This window comes from Anolis sagrei, chromosome 4 (assembly GCF_037176765.1).
Source record: "Anolis sagrei isolate rAnoSag1 chromosome 4, rAnoSag1.mat, whole genome shotgun sequence".
NCBI classification, from domain to species: domain Eukaryota; kingdom Metazoa; phylum Chordata; class Lepidosauria; order Squamata; family Dactyloidae; genus Anolis; species Anolis sagrei.
In genome coordinates, this window is record NC_090024.1 from 78,845,984 (window position 1) to 78,865,780 (window position 19,797).

Consider the following 19,797-nt stretch of genomic DNA (forward strand, 5'->3'; position numbering starts at 1 on the left):
TCTGTTGCTAATGGAGTTGAAGTTTTATTACCACTCTTTTATTGCCCTTTGTCCGAGGTCTCACATGGCCAATTAGTGGAGTGGCCTTTGCCTGCATTGAGATCCCTCCAGAACACTGAACTATAAGACAGGCCCTGGATGAAAGATGTGACTAACTTTGTCGTTCTGCTGTTTTTAAAAACATCTTTTGCCTGATAAAGGAGACAGTGAAGCTTCAATGTACTTTGGGCATTTTGGTTGGCCAATAAAATTATCCCTCTTTTGTGATTTTTGGCTTTTGTTGCATTTTGCTGCATGGCCAGCGCAACTGCCACTAAGTAGGTTTCATTTTCTATTTCTGTGTGTACCTTCAAGTACAAATAGAAATAGAAAAATATGTGATTTCCCAAGTTGCTTCTGACATGAACAAAAAGTAGCATGGTGACTTAAAGCAACCTCATGGATTTCACAGCATTTTCTTAGGCAAGAATACTGAGAGTTTGTTTTGCCAGTATCTTCCTCTGAAACAGGCATAGGCAAACTAAGGCCAGGGGGCTGGATGCCCTCTCAGAATAAGAATGTGATGGTCTGCTACATCCTTATGCAGAAAGAATAGGGGAGGAAGGCACACAGCAGCTGAGAACTTTCCAGAGTGCTTTCAGCCACCACGTGTCTCTCCCTTCTCCTGGCATAATGCCGAGAGGACAGCCCAAAGACTGGGGGAGGAGGATTGGGAAGGAGGATCGGGGAAGTCGTGACATGTCTGTTTTTCCTCCCGGCATAAGGATGGGGCAAGCAGCCCTGTCCTTATGCCAGGAAGACAACCTGTGGCTGATCCAGGCTCTGCCCCACCCCCTCTCAGCCTCCCCCTCCGGGGCCTATCCCACCCAGCACATCCCTGGCTGCTCTCCCTCCCAGCCGGGCCCTTCTGGCCGGACCCACAATGCATCCCCAAAGCAAAAATGGTTGCCCATTTCTCCTCTAAAATATAGCCGACAGTATCTAGGATTCGATACTTCTCTCCCATCCACATGCTAACAAGGGACGACCCTGCTTAGCTTCCAAGACAAGACAGGATCTGATGCTTTTAGGTTATTTAGGTCCCCTTAAACCCTTTCAGGCATATTTATTTCTCTTACTATTTTTAAAACATTATTCTCTCTTCTCATATCACAGTCTATAAAGTTTCTTGTAGATGTAGGTAAAGACTATGATATGAAACACAGACATGTTCATGTTTTTTATCAAATCATAAGAAATAAATAATTTCAAGAAACAAAGAAATTGCTTCTTTTCAAAAACTAATTCAAACAAGCAAGCACTGGGTTTCACTGTGGGTACAAATGCTGTCTATATCAAATTGCTAAAGACAACTGTAAATCAGTAAGTAGATTTTGCAGGTGTTTTGCCTTTCCATCTAGCAATTCATTCAATGGCTCCATATGCTTATCTTGATTACGAAATAGACTAGGCCACTGGTTTTCAAAAGTCAAAGAAATAGTTATTTAAACCAGATAATCAAATTTTACTATGATATTATACACTACTCATTATAGGAAATTTATTTATTTATTTACCCTATTTACACCCGCCTTTCTCAATCCCATAGGGGACTCAAGGTGGCTTACATATATAGGCAACAATTCGTGGTTTGTTGTGATGTTTTATTATTACCAACTCAAATGTTTGATAAAGTGTTAGATCTGCAATGATCTATATTTTAAATTTAAGCTTTCTAAAAATGACCAGGGACTCCAAAATGAAGTGTTGCAAAGCAATTTTAAATAATTTCAGACATAAAACTGTTACAGATAATCCAACTTAATAAAGAAAACATCACCAAAATACATTTTCAATTACTCAAGACCACCATGAAATGCAATATGCACCTGAAATCTCAGCCAAAAATCCATCTTGTGCAATATGTAAATTGAAAACTGTTATTGTTGTTATTGTTGTTAAGGTTATTATTTCCTTCTATACTGAAATTGAAAGAACTGAAACCTAGAAAGTATAAACAATGAAACAGACTTGACACAGGAAAATCCACAGTGCTTTCATGATCATATTAAATATTGTACTGTCTTCGGGTATTGGATAAGCATTACATCTCTTCATCAACGACTATATATTCTATATTAATGTAATTTAGCAGATGCTTTTTGTTAAACTGGTAAGGGAACAAAGGCCAAAGCAGCAAAGTCAAAGTACATTAAACAAAGAAGACATGGCAAAGTTTTTAGAGACAAACATGGTGTTGACACCCCATAATATATCCACAAATTAGTTCCAAGTCAAAGATAACAAAAGTTGTCTAGGTGATGCAAAGTTGTTACTATAGACCTGAAGGGCAGGTGGAAAAGCTGAATCAGGAAGTAAGTTAACAGTTCTGGAAAATGGCCAGGCTGAAGATTTCAATTACTCAAATGGACTGGTAAATCTTCTTATACAAAAAATAAAAAAGACATTCCTGGAAGTAATACCAATATTACTTTCAATGTTTGTTCACAAAATATACAGTCAGGACAGTACTGAACCATAAAGAAATGAGTTAATCAAAGTAAATGACACATGACAATGATTTTTGTCAAAGTATAAGGCAAAGAAGAGGAAAGATATACATATAATTCTAAAAACTCCAGAAGCAGTGATGTCAATATTATGTGAGTGTTCAGTGGAAATCCTTCAGGAAGTAGTGAAATAAAACAGTGGGTACTTAAGGCCAGAGATCATACTATGAAAATATAGGTGTCATCGTGTCCCACCACCACCACCACCACCACAAAAAAACAAACAAACAAAACACTTCCTCTTTGATCTTGCCCTAGAAAAAAATGGCACGTCCAAATCTGTTTATGCCAGTAAACATCTTTCCTTCTTAATACCCTGGAGAGAAATTCTTGTTATTACTAATAGCAATACATGCATCCTTCTGCTATCACCAACGATTGAAGCTATGCCTACTGACGACACACAGGCCAAATATAATAAAATAGGGAAATTTCAGCTTGTAACACAAAAGCAGGGGAACACTAACCATGATGGCCAACTTCCATGCATTGCCTCTGAATCTCAACAATCTGGCAGCTCTATAACACTACTTCTGAAACTGTGGGTTCTGGCCCCAAATAGGGTCCCCTGAGCTCAGTAATGAAAAAAATAAAGGTTTTCTGAATGACACCTAATGGGTGTTTTAGACATTTACATGAACATGACCAGATGTTCCAACAACTCATCACAAGACAGACTAGCATAAATAGCTGTTGCTTGAATCTTGGTTCCTCAGTCTGGGCAACCTGATGCTATAACACTATGTAACATGATTTTTGTTCCTGGGTTATGAATATCATTTCCTAATTGGCTCTTTCATTAAAACATGGGAAAAGTTTATTAAACTGCAAAAACTTGGTTTTTGCGGGATATCCTGCCGCACATTTTGCTATACTTTTTCAATGAGTATCTCACAGTGTCAACCAATTAAACGTAATTTGTGGCAGCTACAAAAAAAAAAGTTTCTGGAGTATAACAACTACTTTCAAAGTAAGTACTGCACAATTAAACAGGAAATAACACTTTCAAACCAGGAACATTTTTTTTTGAAATTTTGTTACATAGTGTGGTAATTATCCAGTCCCAATATGGTGCCCCTCATTATCACAGCCTCTCTCCCAGACCAAACCGCTATCTTTCTATACCTGACCATCTATCTGACTTTATATTCCTGCTGCCATTGGCTTTCTAACTACTGCATCAGGCCCTGACTTCTGTCTACACTGACTGAATGCCTACTTTCGAAGTCCTGAACCATGTACGCTACCTTGACCTAGATTACATATTCATGTATATCTTTTCCAAGCTACTGCTTACAGATCTTAATCCTCCAGGGTCCTGATACTGAGTTGGGGTCAAAGACTGGATTATCTCATACACAATTCCAATAACAGCTTTTGTGCATTCAAATAGACTTTGTTTTGAATCTTCTTTTTGGCAGTGGTCCATTTTGCCAGGAAAAGCGGAAGCTCGAGCATGCTTTCAGTACACTTAAGGGAGTCACCAAGACAAGAGGTTCAAGCCAGTATTCAGACATATTAGGCAAAAGGTTAGCACGCTCTTGAGTTTTCTCAAAATCACCAGAGAATGCTGGCCTGCAGATGACCCATGCACTGCGACAAAGAGGAAGAGCATCAGTCCTTTCTCATATTTTCTTGAGCAACATTGTTGCTCAAAACACAAATGGATTCAGTGAGACAAATGCATAAAAAGGAGTAAAACCTGCAAACTTTGATCATTTTAGCATGCCGCTTTCCTAATACCTAACATTGGCATTACTGGTCTATAATTCTATTATATACATTAATCAAAATCAATGTAACACAGAAATCATTTGCATGAAAGACTATCAGGAACATTCGTAACTTGGACTGTAAACAAGTATATTACTCGATATCAAAACCCAGATTTCCCATTTTAAAAGGTATGTTTTTTAATGCTCATGCACCAAGTTTTTGATATATGAATTAATATTGGCTGGCAACTACACAGAGCCTTTATACAAATTAGAACCAGAATGATATCTCCTTAGAGAAAAGGGAATAGCTTTCCACTTGGCTTCAAACTTCTGTTTTCTGAGGCTGATACATAACACAGGCTGACAATCTGCATGCAAAGAAGGCCACTAGCTAATGATCCAGAATGTTTGAAAGAAACGAATTATTATTATTCTCATTTCCTGCCTTTCTTTAGAATGGTAAACAAGGTGGCTTACAGAAGAAAAAATACAGGTAGAATTAATTAATTAACTTTGAATTGTTCCCAATGAACCTTCACGAGCTCTAAGATCTTCTGGAGAGGCCCTTTTCTCATTCACACGCCTGCCACAAGCGTGACTGGTGAGGAAGAGGAAGAGGGCCTACTCGGTGGTGGCCCTCCATCTCTGGAACTCTCTCCCCAGGGAGATTAGATTGACGCCAACCCTGTACACTTTCTGTAAAGGAATAAAAATATGGATGTTTCACTGTGCTTTTGATTAATCAGTTGACTAGTTAATCTTCGCCCCTCCAGTCATAACTCAATATCTGGCTTTGACACTTTACCACTGTCCCTGCCCTATAGTTATATTGCTCAAATTGACTTGGCCCTTCTAGCCCAAACGTATCACCTGGCTTTTGCACTTTCCCACCAACCCTGTCCTTGCAACTGTATTGCAGAAGCCCCTGCCTTGCCCCTTAGCTCAGTATATGGCCACTAAGTTAGGCTATTGTTGATGGTTATGTTTTTATGATGTTTGTATGTGTAAATTTTACTGTGTTATATTTTAATCTGTGTTTGACTGGGATTGTCCCCATGTAAGCCACCCCAAGTCCTTTTGGGGACTTGGTGGTGGGATACAAAAATAAAGTAATGATAATTATAATATACAAAATATAAACATTTAAAACACTGAAACTAGTTAAAAGCCTAAACCATTTAGAAAACAGCACAGCAAACAAAACAGACAGAAAGTCCATCACATTGTTTAAGTGGGATGGTTCTTATACACTCAGTCTTCAAAGGTCTACTGAAGCAGAAAAATCTTTGTTTGTCTACAGAACAGAACTTGGGAGAGTGCCAATCTAACCTGGGAGCAGCCACCAAGGAGACTCTCTCCCCATGTTATTGTTGTTATAGTTATATTTCTATACCACATTGAGATACAAATGTTCCCACCAGATATAAGCAGTGAAGAAGTAGGACAAAGAGAATGGCCTCCTCAGCAGAACTCAAAATATTGGCAGGTCCATAAGGGAAAATATTTATTTATTTGCCATATTTATTTCCCACTCTTATCAGCCCTGAAGGGGACACACAGCAGCGCACATGAAGGCACCATATGATGCCATACATTACATAAAATACATATCCAGTCAAAAAAAAAGACATATACATTAAAACATCCACTAAATACATATCAACATTAAAATTATTAAATCACATAATCCAATATCATACTCCAGGCTGTTAGAGTTATCACTGCACCATTCTATGTTCACATATTGTACTAATCTATTATCCAAATGCTTGGTCCCACATTCAAATTTTCAGTTTTTTCCCCAAAGAAAGAGAGAGGGCTAATCTAATGTCATTTGGGAGGGAGTTCCACAGCCGAGAAGGCACCACTGAAAAGGCCCTGTCTCTTGTCCCCACAAACCGCACCTGCAAAAGAGATGGGACTGAGAGCAGGGCCTCCCCAGAAGATCTGAGATGGTTCATAGGGGGAGATTCAGACAGGTAAACTGGGCTGGATGTTATTTAAAGAAATATGGTTCTTTAAATAACCTGAACCTGAGCCGAAGTCAGTGGATTTATTTAAAAGAGCATTATGTGCTCCCTGTATCCAGTTCCCAGTTAGCAATATCAGCAAAGCAAAGATATTTAAAGTAAGACTACTAAAGAATACTATCAACCCTCTAGTTATATCCTACCATCCACGGCCAAGACATTTTACAGATGAAAACTGGTACATGTGTGGTTAAATCATATCAAAATGTATTAACAAGGAAAAATACACAGCGCAGAAGAGGCCGCAGGAGTTTACTTTTGTCTGAGTTTACTAGGAAGGGAAAGACTTCACTCACCTATTCACATAGCCTTCTAAATTGTATGAATATTTATTTTGCATATCCCTCTTATAAAGTTTCATTTGGCTATAGTCATGTATTAGATTTAACAGACAGTAATAATCAGGAAATGATTAATAACTTACTTGCAACTGAAAAATTATGATTTAAAAAGTATAAGATTAATTCATGACTGGAAAAAAATGACTGGCTTATATAATTGCTTGATCAAATTAACACATTAAAGCTGCATTCCTTGAGAGTAAGTCCCAATAAACTCCGTAGGGCTTATTTCCAAATCCTATTGCACTGTCAGTCAGATTTTGAGAAAAAAACTCATGAAAAGGATTGAAAGTTAAATTGAATGGTGGAACTGATTTGTGACATCTTGGAGGTGTAAAATATTCCAGCAAATGCTTAATTCCAACCAATTTGTTCAGCCTTATTTATTATGCACTTCATACTTATAACTACTTTACATACATGTTTTATGTTGTTTCAGCTGATTAGGTTGCTGTGAATTTTCCAGGCTGTATGGTCATGTTCCAGAAGCATTCTCTCCTGGCGTTTCGCCCACATCTATGTCAGGCATCCTCAGAGGTTGAGGCATCTGTTGGAAACTAGGTAAGTGAGGTTTATATATCTGTGGAATGTCCATGGTGGGAAAAGGAACTCTTGTCTGCTTGAGGCAAGTGTGAATTTTGCAGTTGGCCACACTGATTAGTATTTAATTGCATTGCAGCTTCAAAGCCTGGCTGATTGCTGCCTGAGGGAATTCTTTGTTGGGAGTTGTTAGCTGGCCCTGGTTGATTTCCTGCTTCTTGGCAGGGGGCTGGACTGGATGGCCCACAAGGTCTCCTCCAACTCTATGATTCTTGTCTGGAATTCCTTTGCTTTTTGATCCAGAGTTTGAACAGCTTTTTGAACAGAGTTTGGTCCATCTGTTCCGGAATACTACTACTACTACTATTATTATTAACTTTATTTATACCCCGCTAACATCTCCCGAAGGACTTGGTGCAGCTTACAAAGGCCAAGGCCCACAATAAAACAACAGCATAACAAATACAACAATAAAACTCATAAAGCAAAACAATAAACATTAAAGCAATAACAATAAACATAAAAAACAATAACACCATGACGCATTTAAAACTAGGCCGGGCCAAATGTAATGAATAAAATTTAAAAGTGCTGGACATGACAGGTGGAGTGTAAGGTTTTTAGAAGTAGGAGCAGTGTGCAGACAATCTTAAACCTCTAACAAAGTGCATTTGGGACATGATGCTAGGAGTTTCCTATTCTGGAAAGGCACACTGGAACAGCCAGGTCTTCAAGCTCTTCCTAAAGACTGCTATGTTACTCAAAGCTTTACATCTTGCTGTTGACATGGTACTGTTAACCACAAAGCAGATCAGATTTGGCCGACATCCCCGTATTTCTTAACTACAGGTGAAGCCATCCAGTAAGACAGGCATGGGCAAACTTGGGCCTTCCAGGTATTTTGGACTTCAACTCCCACAATTACTAACAGCCTACAGGAGGTTAGGAATTATGGGAATTGAAGTCCAAAACACCTGGAGGGCCCAAGTTTGCCCATGCCTGTAGTAAGAGAACAAACATTTGCTAAATCCAGATTGGGAAACAGAATCCTCAATGCTAACCGGATTCTTTTCTTATTTTAGAGATCCCAATAACAATGTGAGCTAGCTTCTGATGAAGTTAAAATGTTGTATCAACATGCTCAAACCATGCAAAAAAACAAGGAGTTTTGGTTTTATTTGTATAAACACTCAGTAGCTAAGCATTTCATCATGGCAGTTCACAGTTGAGTCAGATGGTTCCAAAGACATGACAAATAAAAAGAGATCCAAAACAGCCCAGTCTCTCTTGCCAAACTGCAGCTTAGGACAAAAACTACAGCAGGTGGCTATCTAGTGCTCCAAATTAAATCATATACTGCATAGAACATTATACTAATCATTGTGTGATTCCTTTTGTTTAACATTACTCATCACCTTCCGTTTTCAAAGTGAAAAGAAAATTGCTTTAATGATAGATGAAGCACAAAAAGAAACGATCTGAATGAGATTATTCAAAATTGTGTAACAAGAGGAAAAGCGCTGGCCTATCTTCTCCCCTTTACTCTCTTAGTATTATTGTTTATTAAGTAAACCAAGGCTTATCAAGAACAAATCCTTGCTGAAACACCAGGTGGCTTATTGGGAACATTCTTCCAGCAACAGATGGCCTAGAACATCTTTCTGGCAAACACCTTCCATGTGCAGACCTCAGTGAGCCAGTGCTTCAAAACAAAGTCATGTCCACAGCCAATCACTGGAGGCAAAATGTAAACTTAGAAGAGAGCAGCAGTAAAGAAAGTGACAAAGACAACAGTGCAAACGTTTTTTTAAAAACTCTTCCTGTCATAATTAGGATGACAGGAAACATTTATCACATGCTCACCAAGTTAAAGACTAAAATATTATCACATTACAAGAAAAAGCAACTAATTTTTCTGTCTCTTACATGGAAAATAGCATAATAATAATAATAATAATAATAATAATAATAATAATAATAATAATAAATTTATATTCTGCCCTATCTTCCCTGGGGCACTCAGGAAAGATTGGGTTGATTTTTCAGCTTTTCTGCATTTTACCTTTCCAGGGTGCATCTACACTGTTGAATTCATGCAGGTTGATACCACTTTAACTGCCATGGTTCAATGCTATGGAACCCTAGGATTTATAGTTTAACCAGGCACCACTACACTTTGGCAGAGAGGGTTAAATTACAATCCCCAGGATTCCATAGAATTGAGTCATGGCTGTTAAAGTGATGTCAAACTGCATTAATTCAACAGATCAGGCATGTGAAAACTCCAGCCTTCTAGGTGGTTTTGGGCTTCAACTTCCACAATTCTTAACTGCTAGTAAGCTGGCTGGGATTTCTAGGAGTTGAAGTCCAAAACACCTGGAGGGCAGAAGTTTGACCATGCCTGCTGTAGTTGCACCCTCTGTTTTCAGACTCAAACCTATGGAATATCAGGATGGATAGTCAATTAACTTGCCAAGATAAATTGACTTGTTTAGTCAAGGCAATGGGCACCCTGGTGGTGTAACAGATTAAACTGATGAGCTGCTGAACCGAAAGGTCGGCGGTTCAAATCCAAGGAGCAGGATGAGCTCCTGCTGTTAGACCCAGCTTCTGCCAACCCAGCAATTTGAAAACATGCAAGTGTAAGTAGATCAATAGGTGCTGCCTTGGCAGGAAGGTAATAGTGATCCATGCAGTCATGCTGGTCACATGATCTTGGAAGTGTCTACGGACAAAGTTGGCTCTTTGGCTTAGAAATGGAGATGAGCACTACCCCTCAGAGTCAGACACGACTAGTCTTAATGTCAGGGCAAACCTTTATCTTTACCTTAGCCAAGGCACCTCCCAAATTATACCCTTAAAGCCATTCATTTGTAACACCTCTACTTGGTGTCCAGTAGGGGAAGGCGCATAACATCCTTCACAAGAACCTTGAGGATATATAATAGGTCCTCCACAGTTGCTGATAGCAGCAGTGAAGCAGGAGGAAGAACCTTACATTGGTGACAGATACGGACAAGGAAAACCCTTATTCTTGGCAACTGATGAAGTTTGTGGTAGTCCTCACATTGCAATAGTGGAGTTCTAGGTCAAACCTCATGTCTGGTAGAAAACTAGTAAGATGAATGGGCAGAAACCTAACAATGCTATATATTATGTAGTATATAACATATAACTGTGACTATTTCACCTTTAGTAATAAATATGACATGCACTTCCCCTCTGTTTTATTTGTTTAAATAAATGATTTCCATGGGTAAAGTCTCAAGCAGGAAACAATATGAAGCACCTCGAAATAAATATTCAGCAATAGCTTCCGAAACAGAGCTTGGGAGCAATCGCATATCACAGCTTAACATGATCTACCCGCACCAAAATAGAAAAATCAAGAGGCAAGCAGAAACTCTTGTACAGTCTGAAAGACAAAGGTACCTAACTTTACTTTTTTGTTTGTCTCTAGAACCTCCCAATAAGCTCTTACTACACCTTCTGTTGAAAATGTGGAATAAGGAATGCACAGTGGCACTCGATTAGTAAGGGCTTTCGGTGGTGGATATGTACATGCATCTTGCCATATTCATAGGTATTATGCTGGAAACAATGGTGCGGTAATACATCCATAATTAGCAATAAGCCTTATAACTATTACCTATCATTAATAAAATCTACCCCCTAAAATTACTTGAAAGCTTGTTCCAAAGTTTGTGTTCTGAGATCTACACGGGCAGTATACTATAGCCACAAAATATACCCTGTCACAGGTAAGCCTGCCAGCTGCTCTACAGCTGTTGTCTTTTTGGCTGGAACTATGTTTATTTGCACTTTGCATCTGTTTGATGTTTGTGAAAGAAATAGTGTGAGAGAAAGACAGCTCCTCCATTATTGGGATACTTTTTTCATGAAAGTTAGCCTTTAAGCCTTAAATCTGAACATACAACATGATCCCCTGTATCCATGGGGGATACATTTCAAGAACCTCTATAGGAGTCTGAAGTCATGGATAATGGTGAACCCTGTATTATGACTATACTCGGGCCAGAGGTACACAATCAAATCACACTAGAGGGCCTTGAAAAGCCCACAAACACTTTCAGGGTAAGGGGAATATTTTTGAGAGTGTGGGTAAATGACACCATGGATATCAAATCCATGGGTAAGGGGATCGTATTGTATATTTAGATGGATTTTAAGAGTTCCCTACCTCCATTTACCATATATACTCAAGTATAAGCCCACACAAATATCAGCTGAGGCACTTAATTAAGGTGTGGGGATATGCATTTATTCCTCAAAGGCACACCGGAACAGGCCAGGTTTTTAGACTCTTCCTGAAGGCTGCCAGGGTGGGTGCTTGCCTATTCCCTCCAGGTAACAAGTTCCAAAGCCGAGGGGCCAACACAGAGAAGGCCCTCTCCCTGGTCCCAACAAGTTGTGCTCGCGATGGAGGAGGAAGCGAAAGGAGGGCCTCCCCAGAAGATCGAAGAGGTCGTGCAGATTCATAGAAGGAAATATGTTCATGAAGGTAGGCAATAGAATAAATTAATGTAAATGTAATCAGAATAATAAGAATAAAATAATAAATGTAATAATGATAATAATAACAGAGTAAAATAATAAATAACTTTGATTAGAGTATAGGCTGGGGGGGGCTTTTTCAGTCTAAATAAGGGGCTGAAAAACTCAGCTTATACTCGAGTATATATGGTAGTTTAAATTCTGCCATATTTCAATATAATTTTGTGTACATGTACCTAAAGATTTTTAAAAAAACCCCACAACAACTGTGGGATGGAAGTGGGTAAGGTTCATCATCCTATATAATGTAGTGAAAACCAAGGGTCAGATTTAACAGCTTTTCAAAATTGTAGAACTGTATCATCTAATTTTAGTGAACTGCAATGTCTGCATTTTGGAAGGATTTAGGAGGAGGTGTTTTGAAAAGGGTTTGTTTTGTAGATTAAAGAAAGAGGGAGGAGATTGTTGTTCACATCTGCTTTTGTGCATTGAAGATACCACCCACAATTCAGCAAATATGAATTAGTCAGGCCATTAATTAGTCATAAATGATCCAGTAAGGCGTTCTGTATAGTTCTAACTGTCTTGCTTCCAGTTATGACTCTCTGCTCCAGATGGTATAAAGTCTTTTCTTTAAAGACTTTACTAACACTTGGTAAACAAAGTGCATATGGCAAGCACAACTTTATCTGTAAGAAAAACACACAATTCCTTTGGTTACCTACCTGCCTACACCATCTGTCAAGCAGATGGCTCAGGTTTCATTCACAAGATTAGGTAAGGATGGATGACTGAAAGAAAGAGCCTCAAGATAGTATTTGATTCCATGTACCAGCCTGTGATACATATATTACTAAACATGCAGCATTGAGATTAAAGGCATCAAACCGCTTTGCTTACTGGTACATATTGTGCGCAGTGTTCCTTCTCATTGAGTGAAAGTTTATTAAACAGAAATTAGCCATTTTCCTAAAATGATGCAACTTGTTCAATCATATCAGTCACAATAGAGATATACTATCAGATTCCCAACTAATGTCACACTAACACTGAATACTTTAAAGTTCAGTGAAGACACATTCCAAAAAATTCATATGCAACAATATCTGGTATTTTTAATGCATATTAATTTAAACAAATTAAAAATAACCATAAAGGAAATTTATAATAAAGTGATCTATTATGGCTCTGTCTATCAAGGCATTTTGAAGTCTACTGTATCAGGTATCTGCAACATTTGTCAGATCAGTAACTAACACCAACTTGGCATGTTCTTCACTTTTAATTATTGTCCCCCTCCTTTTTATTGATCTTTGAAACCGATTTAAGGAAACAGATATCAATGTAATAGAGGAGGAAAGAGTTCACATTCAAAGTCAATCATCTATTTGAGTATGACAACTGACCTTAAAGCACTGTCAGTGAAAGTTCACAACAACTGTATATAATAATGAAATTCTTTATTCATTAGGGTAAGCTGAGAAGTAAAGTTTTAGCATGAAGATATCTTAATGGAAGATGAAGCATTTATATTTTTGAGAAGCAGTCTGGATCTTGCACCCCAAAATTGCCATAGACAGAGCATACAAAGGGAAAAACGGTAATTTCACAATTTTAAAGAAAATGCTTTTTACACATTGAAATGTATTGTTTTAGAGCATTTCAAAGATTAAAAGTGATCCAGACAAGATTACATTCTAACATATAACATGTGAACCTACTATCACAACAAATCCTTAAAATATTTTTTTATCTAAGAAGAAAACTGAATGCCATACATCTGATTGTCACAGTGCAATAGGTTCACTACTTCTAAATATCAAACGATCAGTTCAGGGTCAGACTGATGCAGGGAAAATGTCACAGGATGAAAGCAGAATGAGATACCGGCAGAAAAGACCTTTTCAAATAGATTTCTTCTATTAATTATTTTAAAAGAGAATACGAATTTATAGTTCTTCACCATTTGTTTCGAACTTAAACCTCCCTTGCATATAACAAACTATGAATGAGATTTTTTAAATAAACTAATTGCATTGCAATTTGTAATCTGCATTTATAATTATGTCGAGTCATCTTGATGGTGACCATCCACCAATGCCTGTGAGTTGAGCTAATTCTCAATCCCCTTTGCAAGACCCTATGTCTCCCCAAATCTGCTGCAGCGAGCTAGGGACCTTCCTCAGAGAAGAATGTTGCATTGTATGACCCTAATGTAAACTGGGTTGTTGTTGTTGTGTGCCTTTAAGTTGTTTCTGATTTATGGCGACCCTAAGGAGACCATTCCACAGGTATTTCTTGGCAATAATTTTTTTTTGGGGGGGGGGGTGTCCAAGTTAGGATTTTGTCCAAGTTGGGCTTTGAATCTTGGTCTTTGGGGTCACACTCCAACACTCAAACCATTACACCACACGGATTTACTTTTTTTTTTTAATCGCAGGTTATTTTATCTGTTTGAATATTTCGAGTATTGAAAGGGAAATAGAGGGAGAGGAATGAGAACAGAGATGAGCAGGTTCTTGTGGGTTTTTTTGGGCTATAGAGCCATGTTCTAGAGGCATTTCTCCTGACATTTCGCCTGCATCTATGGCAAGCATCCTCAGAGGTAGTGAGGTCTGTTGGAATTAGGACAATGGGTTTATATATCTGTGGAATGGCTGGGGTGGGGCAAGGAGCTCTTCCCTGCTGCAGTTCCCAATCTATTCCCTTTCTGCACCTGGCCTCCCAGCCTATCTTAGAGTGTATTTATGCGTGAGAGTGGATGAAAGAGAGAGGAAGTAAGAGCACACTATGCTTGCCCAAGACTCAGATGAGGACCAATCGGAGGAGAAAGGGTAAAAGGAAGTATACGGATTGGGTTGTTTCAGGTTTTTTGGACTATATGGCCATGTTATAGAAGCATTCTCTCCCGAAAAACCTATAACAACCCAGTGTTTCCGGCCATGAAAGCCTTCGACAATACAGTATATGGATTTTTTGAAACCTCACAGACTTCTCAAAGAAATCAATGCTGCTCTCTGCCCCTCTCCACTTCTAACCCAGAATCCTAACCTCTGAGACACATCCCATCACTCTTCTGCTGCTGAACTTGATTGCGACTGTATCCCTTGGAAAGTCACTGTTCAATACTAGAGCTGGATGGGGTTGGATCTCTGCTGACCATCAATTTCTACAATGCCTATACACTGCCCCTCACGCCAAACACCAATGTGTTGTAAGAAAGGATCAGAGATCTGAACATAGTAGTGGTTTCTCTCTGCAGGATAAGAGAACAGAGCTTGGTATTGTTTCATTTACATCTCCTGTTTATTGTTTTGGCCATGAATCATAAAGTAACTGTGCCCCTTCACCATCTATTTTGTCTTCTATTAATTGGTAAGTGATTTTGATCCAATTTGGCCTACCCTCTTGTACGTATAATTTAGAGGAAGTTAGTATTGAATTGTAACATACATCCTGGTTTGAACTTTCTGCTTCAAAATAACTCCGTGTTTTTGAAATTACTGTTTCTGAAAACAATCAAGAACCCTAGAGACTAATGCCAACAAGGAATTACATAAATATCAGCCAGATTAGGATAAGCAAAGTGGTGGGGAAAGTGTACAAAAGCCATAGCACTCCAATCTTGGAGACAAATGACTCACAAAATTTATGCAACTACAACATGGGCAGTTACATTTGTTTTGAGCTAGTAGTTTCTGCGAACCTACTTGCATGGCTGACCTACCTCTAATGGCATGTGAGTTCAAGGGAGTCAATTTTTTCCAAAGTATATTTAGCTAATTTGCACATGACTGATAAATTGTTAGGCATGTACAGGGTCCAAGATCACCATGCCTCCTACCAAGTATCTCTGCTGCAACCAACAGCTCTTAAAAATTATTTTGACCTTTATCCGGCATTCTTACACATCAACAATTACCACAACATCAAAACAGACTTTCAAAGGCACTATTCTTATAACCCATTCAGGTGATTTTAGGATGTTAAACATTAAACAATGTGAATAACACAAATTCTGTTTTTCTTTTCAAAAGTCACTCAAGTAGCACCTTACAGAATTATAATGAGAGTTGGGACAACACAGCAGGTAGGAGAAACTAAGCTACCAACCAGGAAGTTCTTGGTGTGAATCTTACCTGCACCATTAAATCTAGTTTTCACGTTTGGGTGGGCAAAGGCATAAAATTCTAGAACACAGATGGGGAATTTGTGATTCAGAAAGAACCCCCCTCCCCAATCTTCTCTTTGTGTAATTAATACAGAGAAAAAAATAAATGTTAGAGGGAAAAGAGAAGGACCAAAAGCCTGCTACTGATAGTTCTCTGAAGGTGTCCAAGACAGCATGTTTGAGCTATAACCAACCTTTTCCAAGACAATTTGAAGCCTCTCATCCAGGTTCTGCCCTGAGACAGATAAACAGTGGGAGCTAGCTGTAAAGAGTGATGAAAATGTTTCATCACTTTAGAAAAAAACCATCAACCCTTAAGTTAAAACTTCCTGGTGACAAATTCCAGACATTCCAACATGAATGAAAATGGTATCAGAAGAGCAGAATGTTCACAACATCACCGTATTTTTACTTCTTTGTCAGTCTGATATCTAACATTGTGAATGGCCCCTGCAAGATGGTGCACATATTTCATCACAAGAATCAAAATCTTCTCTAGAACCCTAACCAACAGACCACTATGTAATTATATGAAGCAGAAACATTTCATTCCTAATTAAAATCAGATTCAGTTATGCTGTGGACATAAAGAGACACTGCGATGACCATGGAAGAATTCATTTTCACCCTTCTGCTTCAATGCATGCACTATTACTGTTAAAAACAAGCTCCTGTAACAGCTGGGATGAAACTGGTAATTCTGTTACTAGGATAATTGGCTAGACAACCTATTATTATTGCCTAACAGCATATTAACGGCTGGTGTTTAGGGAACTAGGATTTTCTTGGCAAGAGAAATGCTAACTTATTGCCAGGCTTCCAGTGCTTCAGTCCACACTGGGCACACAATGTTAGGCAGAAAAGGCATCACTCATTCTCATCTACTAGCTAAGGATCCAGTTCAATCCAGCTCCCCCTCCTACTGCTTTATTCTTCTGAGTACACCAGCTGCTAAACTAGAACTGTAAGTATACCTTGTGTCCACTTTCAATAGATGCCCATCTGCACACTGCACTAAGCAGCGGATTGCATAAACGTTCATGTAATTGTTGTGCAAAGACATTATCTTTACCTAACAGGCAATATTTTGGTTTACACTAAACACAAATCTTCAGGTTTCCACTTGTTTAGATTCCTAATTAATAATAATCCTGGAACCCTAACAACCGTTCTACTGGGTGGAGGACCTTTCTTAAAATCAGCAATAGAAACAGTTATAAGAAAAGTGGAAATCACTAGGTTTGCTCTGATACAACTATGAAATGGGGATAGAAGGATTCATAGTTCTGACAATTATGTTAATTCACTTGAAGTCACACAATTTGACTTTTGTTCTTGAAAGCTAAGTAAAGGCAGCCATGTTTCACACTTGGATGGGAGATTACCAATTAATACAAGGTCCTGCAGGCAGTATTTCAGAGACAGGAACTAGCAAAACCATTTCTGAATATTCCTTGCATAAGAAAACCCTGTGAAATTCATGGGGCCACAATAAGTTGACAGGTCACTTGAAGGTGCTACATACACACAAGGAGCTTTTGCCTTGTTTAAAATCACAACCACATTCCTAGGTTTTTTTAGTTGCTGTCACACTTGTAAAGTACAGCAGCGTGGCAGCAATACTAAACCAAAAGTGATAGCTGTAGGATGCAGCTGCATGGGGGTGAAGGGTCCAAAGAAGCCAACCCACCTCCATATTTAAGTCCTGCTACATGGTAATTTGCAACATTTTTAGCTCAGAATAAATTTAGTCTGGATTATAATAGGTATCCATACCTCAACCCAAGCTTTTTCACTAACATTTCTTTAGGAAAAAAACCCAGTAACTTACTTAATTGAATTTCTAAAATGATCCTCAGCAGGGCTTTTTACTGTACAACTGTTCAACAGCCACAGGTCTGCTTCCGCAGCATTCTCTGAAAGACAGATATACATAAAATACAATTAGATTTTTATCTAGGGGACCCTACTTTCTATCACGTTAACAGAAACAGGTTAACAAAGCTGTGTAGCTATCAGATGCTATCAGATACTTAAGGAAGGCTTAAGGAATCAATTTCATTATGTGCGTTTGTAGAATTTTTTATAGTATTTGTGTATTTTTACTATGCTGTGACCTGCCTCGAGCCAGTGAGAAAGGCAGGTAAGAAATAAAAATTATTATTATTATTATTATTATTATTATTGCCTTTATAATGTTAGAAACCACTTTGAGTTTCCTTAGGGGGAGAAAAGCAGTATATAAATGTAGTAATTAAGTAAGTAAATAAATAAATTATCATCGTCATCATCATCATACATTTAAAAGAATTATTAACACACACACACACACTCTTAACTGCAATGAGAATGTTTCATAAATGAAGACACAGATGCTAAACTAAATCAGTAGACTCTATGTAAAGTGTTTCAGCCACAGTGGGTTGCTGACACTTGGTCTGCATAATTCTGGACTTTACAAATTTCTACATACCGAGATCACCATTTTTTTCTCATGACAATCAGATTTGCAATAAAAGACACTTATTGAGTTTCTATGTTCCTCCTTTAGTGTTAAAATGCAACTCCTTTCTCCCTTACGTATCACAGAGCAATAGTATACTTATTGTTGAGTATGGGTGAACACTGACCATTGGGGTCCAACAAGAGGTTCATGCTCCTTTCCCCAACCTCCCTTGTTCGCTACAAGAGATCTGGGGATTTATTTTTATCCCAAGGGATGCATTTCTCCATTAGTAAACATCAAAGGGCTATTTAGTTGCAGTTGGTGAAGTCAAAGCCACATGTCTACATTTATCCAAACATTCCCCACCCCAAAGACTGCAACCTTGTGCCCCATGTTCCGTTTTAGGCAAGGCAATACAGCAAGTGGATGAAATGAAGGCACCAGGCAGACTTGAGATGGTCTTATCATCTAGGACAGGGGTCCTCAAACTAAGGCCCGGGGGCCGGATGCGGCCCTCCAAGGTCATTTACCCGGCCCTCGCTCAGGGTCAACCTAAGTCTGTAATGACTTGAAAGCACACAACAACAACAATAACCCTATCTCATCAGCCAAAAGCAGGCCCACACTTCCCATTGAAATACTAATAAATTTATATTTGTTAAAATTGTTCTTCATTTTAATTATTGTATTGTTTTAAAGTGTTTTTGCACTACAAATAAGATGTGTGCAGTGTGCATAGGAATTCATTCATGTTTTTTTCAAATTATAATCCGGCCCTCCAACAGTTTGAGGGACTGTGACCCGGCCCTCTGTTTAAAAAGTTTGAGGACCCCTGATCTAGGATAAGAAGAGTGTGGTTAGTTTCATTTTGTTCTTCTGCAGTGTTTGATATATCAACATTCAGGCATTTGGATAGTAATGTTAGAACTCCCATGAAAGTCCTCATTCCACTCATACTTCCAAGAAATATTTTTGGAATGTCAAGGCTAGATCAAAATTTGCAAAACAGATGGGCAAGAATATCCAGTGTATACTTTACAGAGTATCTATTTGGGAAATACATAAAACACTAAAACATTTTTACATATAATGGTGTTTTTTTCCACATTACTTCTGTATTAGAAATTTTTGAAGGATAACCATGTTTAGATCAGTGGTCCATGTGTTAGTTTTTCAGGATCAAGATATGAAACGGTTTAGTTCAAATTGCTAGTAATTTTGTACTCAAGTCCAAATGCTGCTTTTTGCTATCACAAAAAGCAGCATTTCTCCAAGGGATACTGCTTGCAAGGGATTCAATAATAATAATCAGAATTGTTTAGATAACTCAAAGAAGTGATTTTTTTAAAAAAAATCTTTTGGTTTCCTTCTTCAAGAAACAAGAAACAAATATTGTACAAGCCAAAACAAATCAATCAGGCTTTTGTAAAACACCATCAACAGTGAAGAAATTCAAATGATCATGGAAACTTCTGAACAATCTCAAC

General features: G+C 38.3%; 1 protein-coding gene across 1 annotated transcript in view; it reads right to left on the bottom strand.

The window, feature by feature from the left end:
* The window catches only part of CDKAL1 (CDK5 regulatory subunit associated protein 1 like 1), a 284,435-nt gene that overhangs the window by 222,298 nt on the left and 42,340 nt on the right, over positions 1-19,797 (bottom strand). The window contains exon 4 of the mRNA XM_060774897.2: positions 17,696-17,780. Coding sequence (XP_060630880.1) covers positions 17,696-17,780 — 85 coding nt within the window. The remainder of the gene's footprint in view (positions 1-17,695; positions 17,781-19,797) is intronic.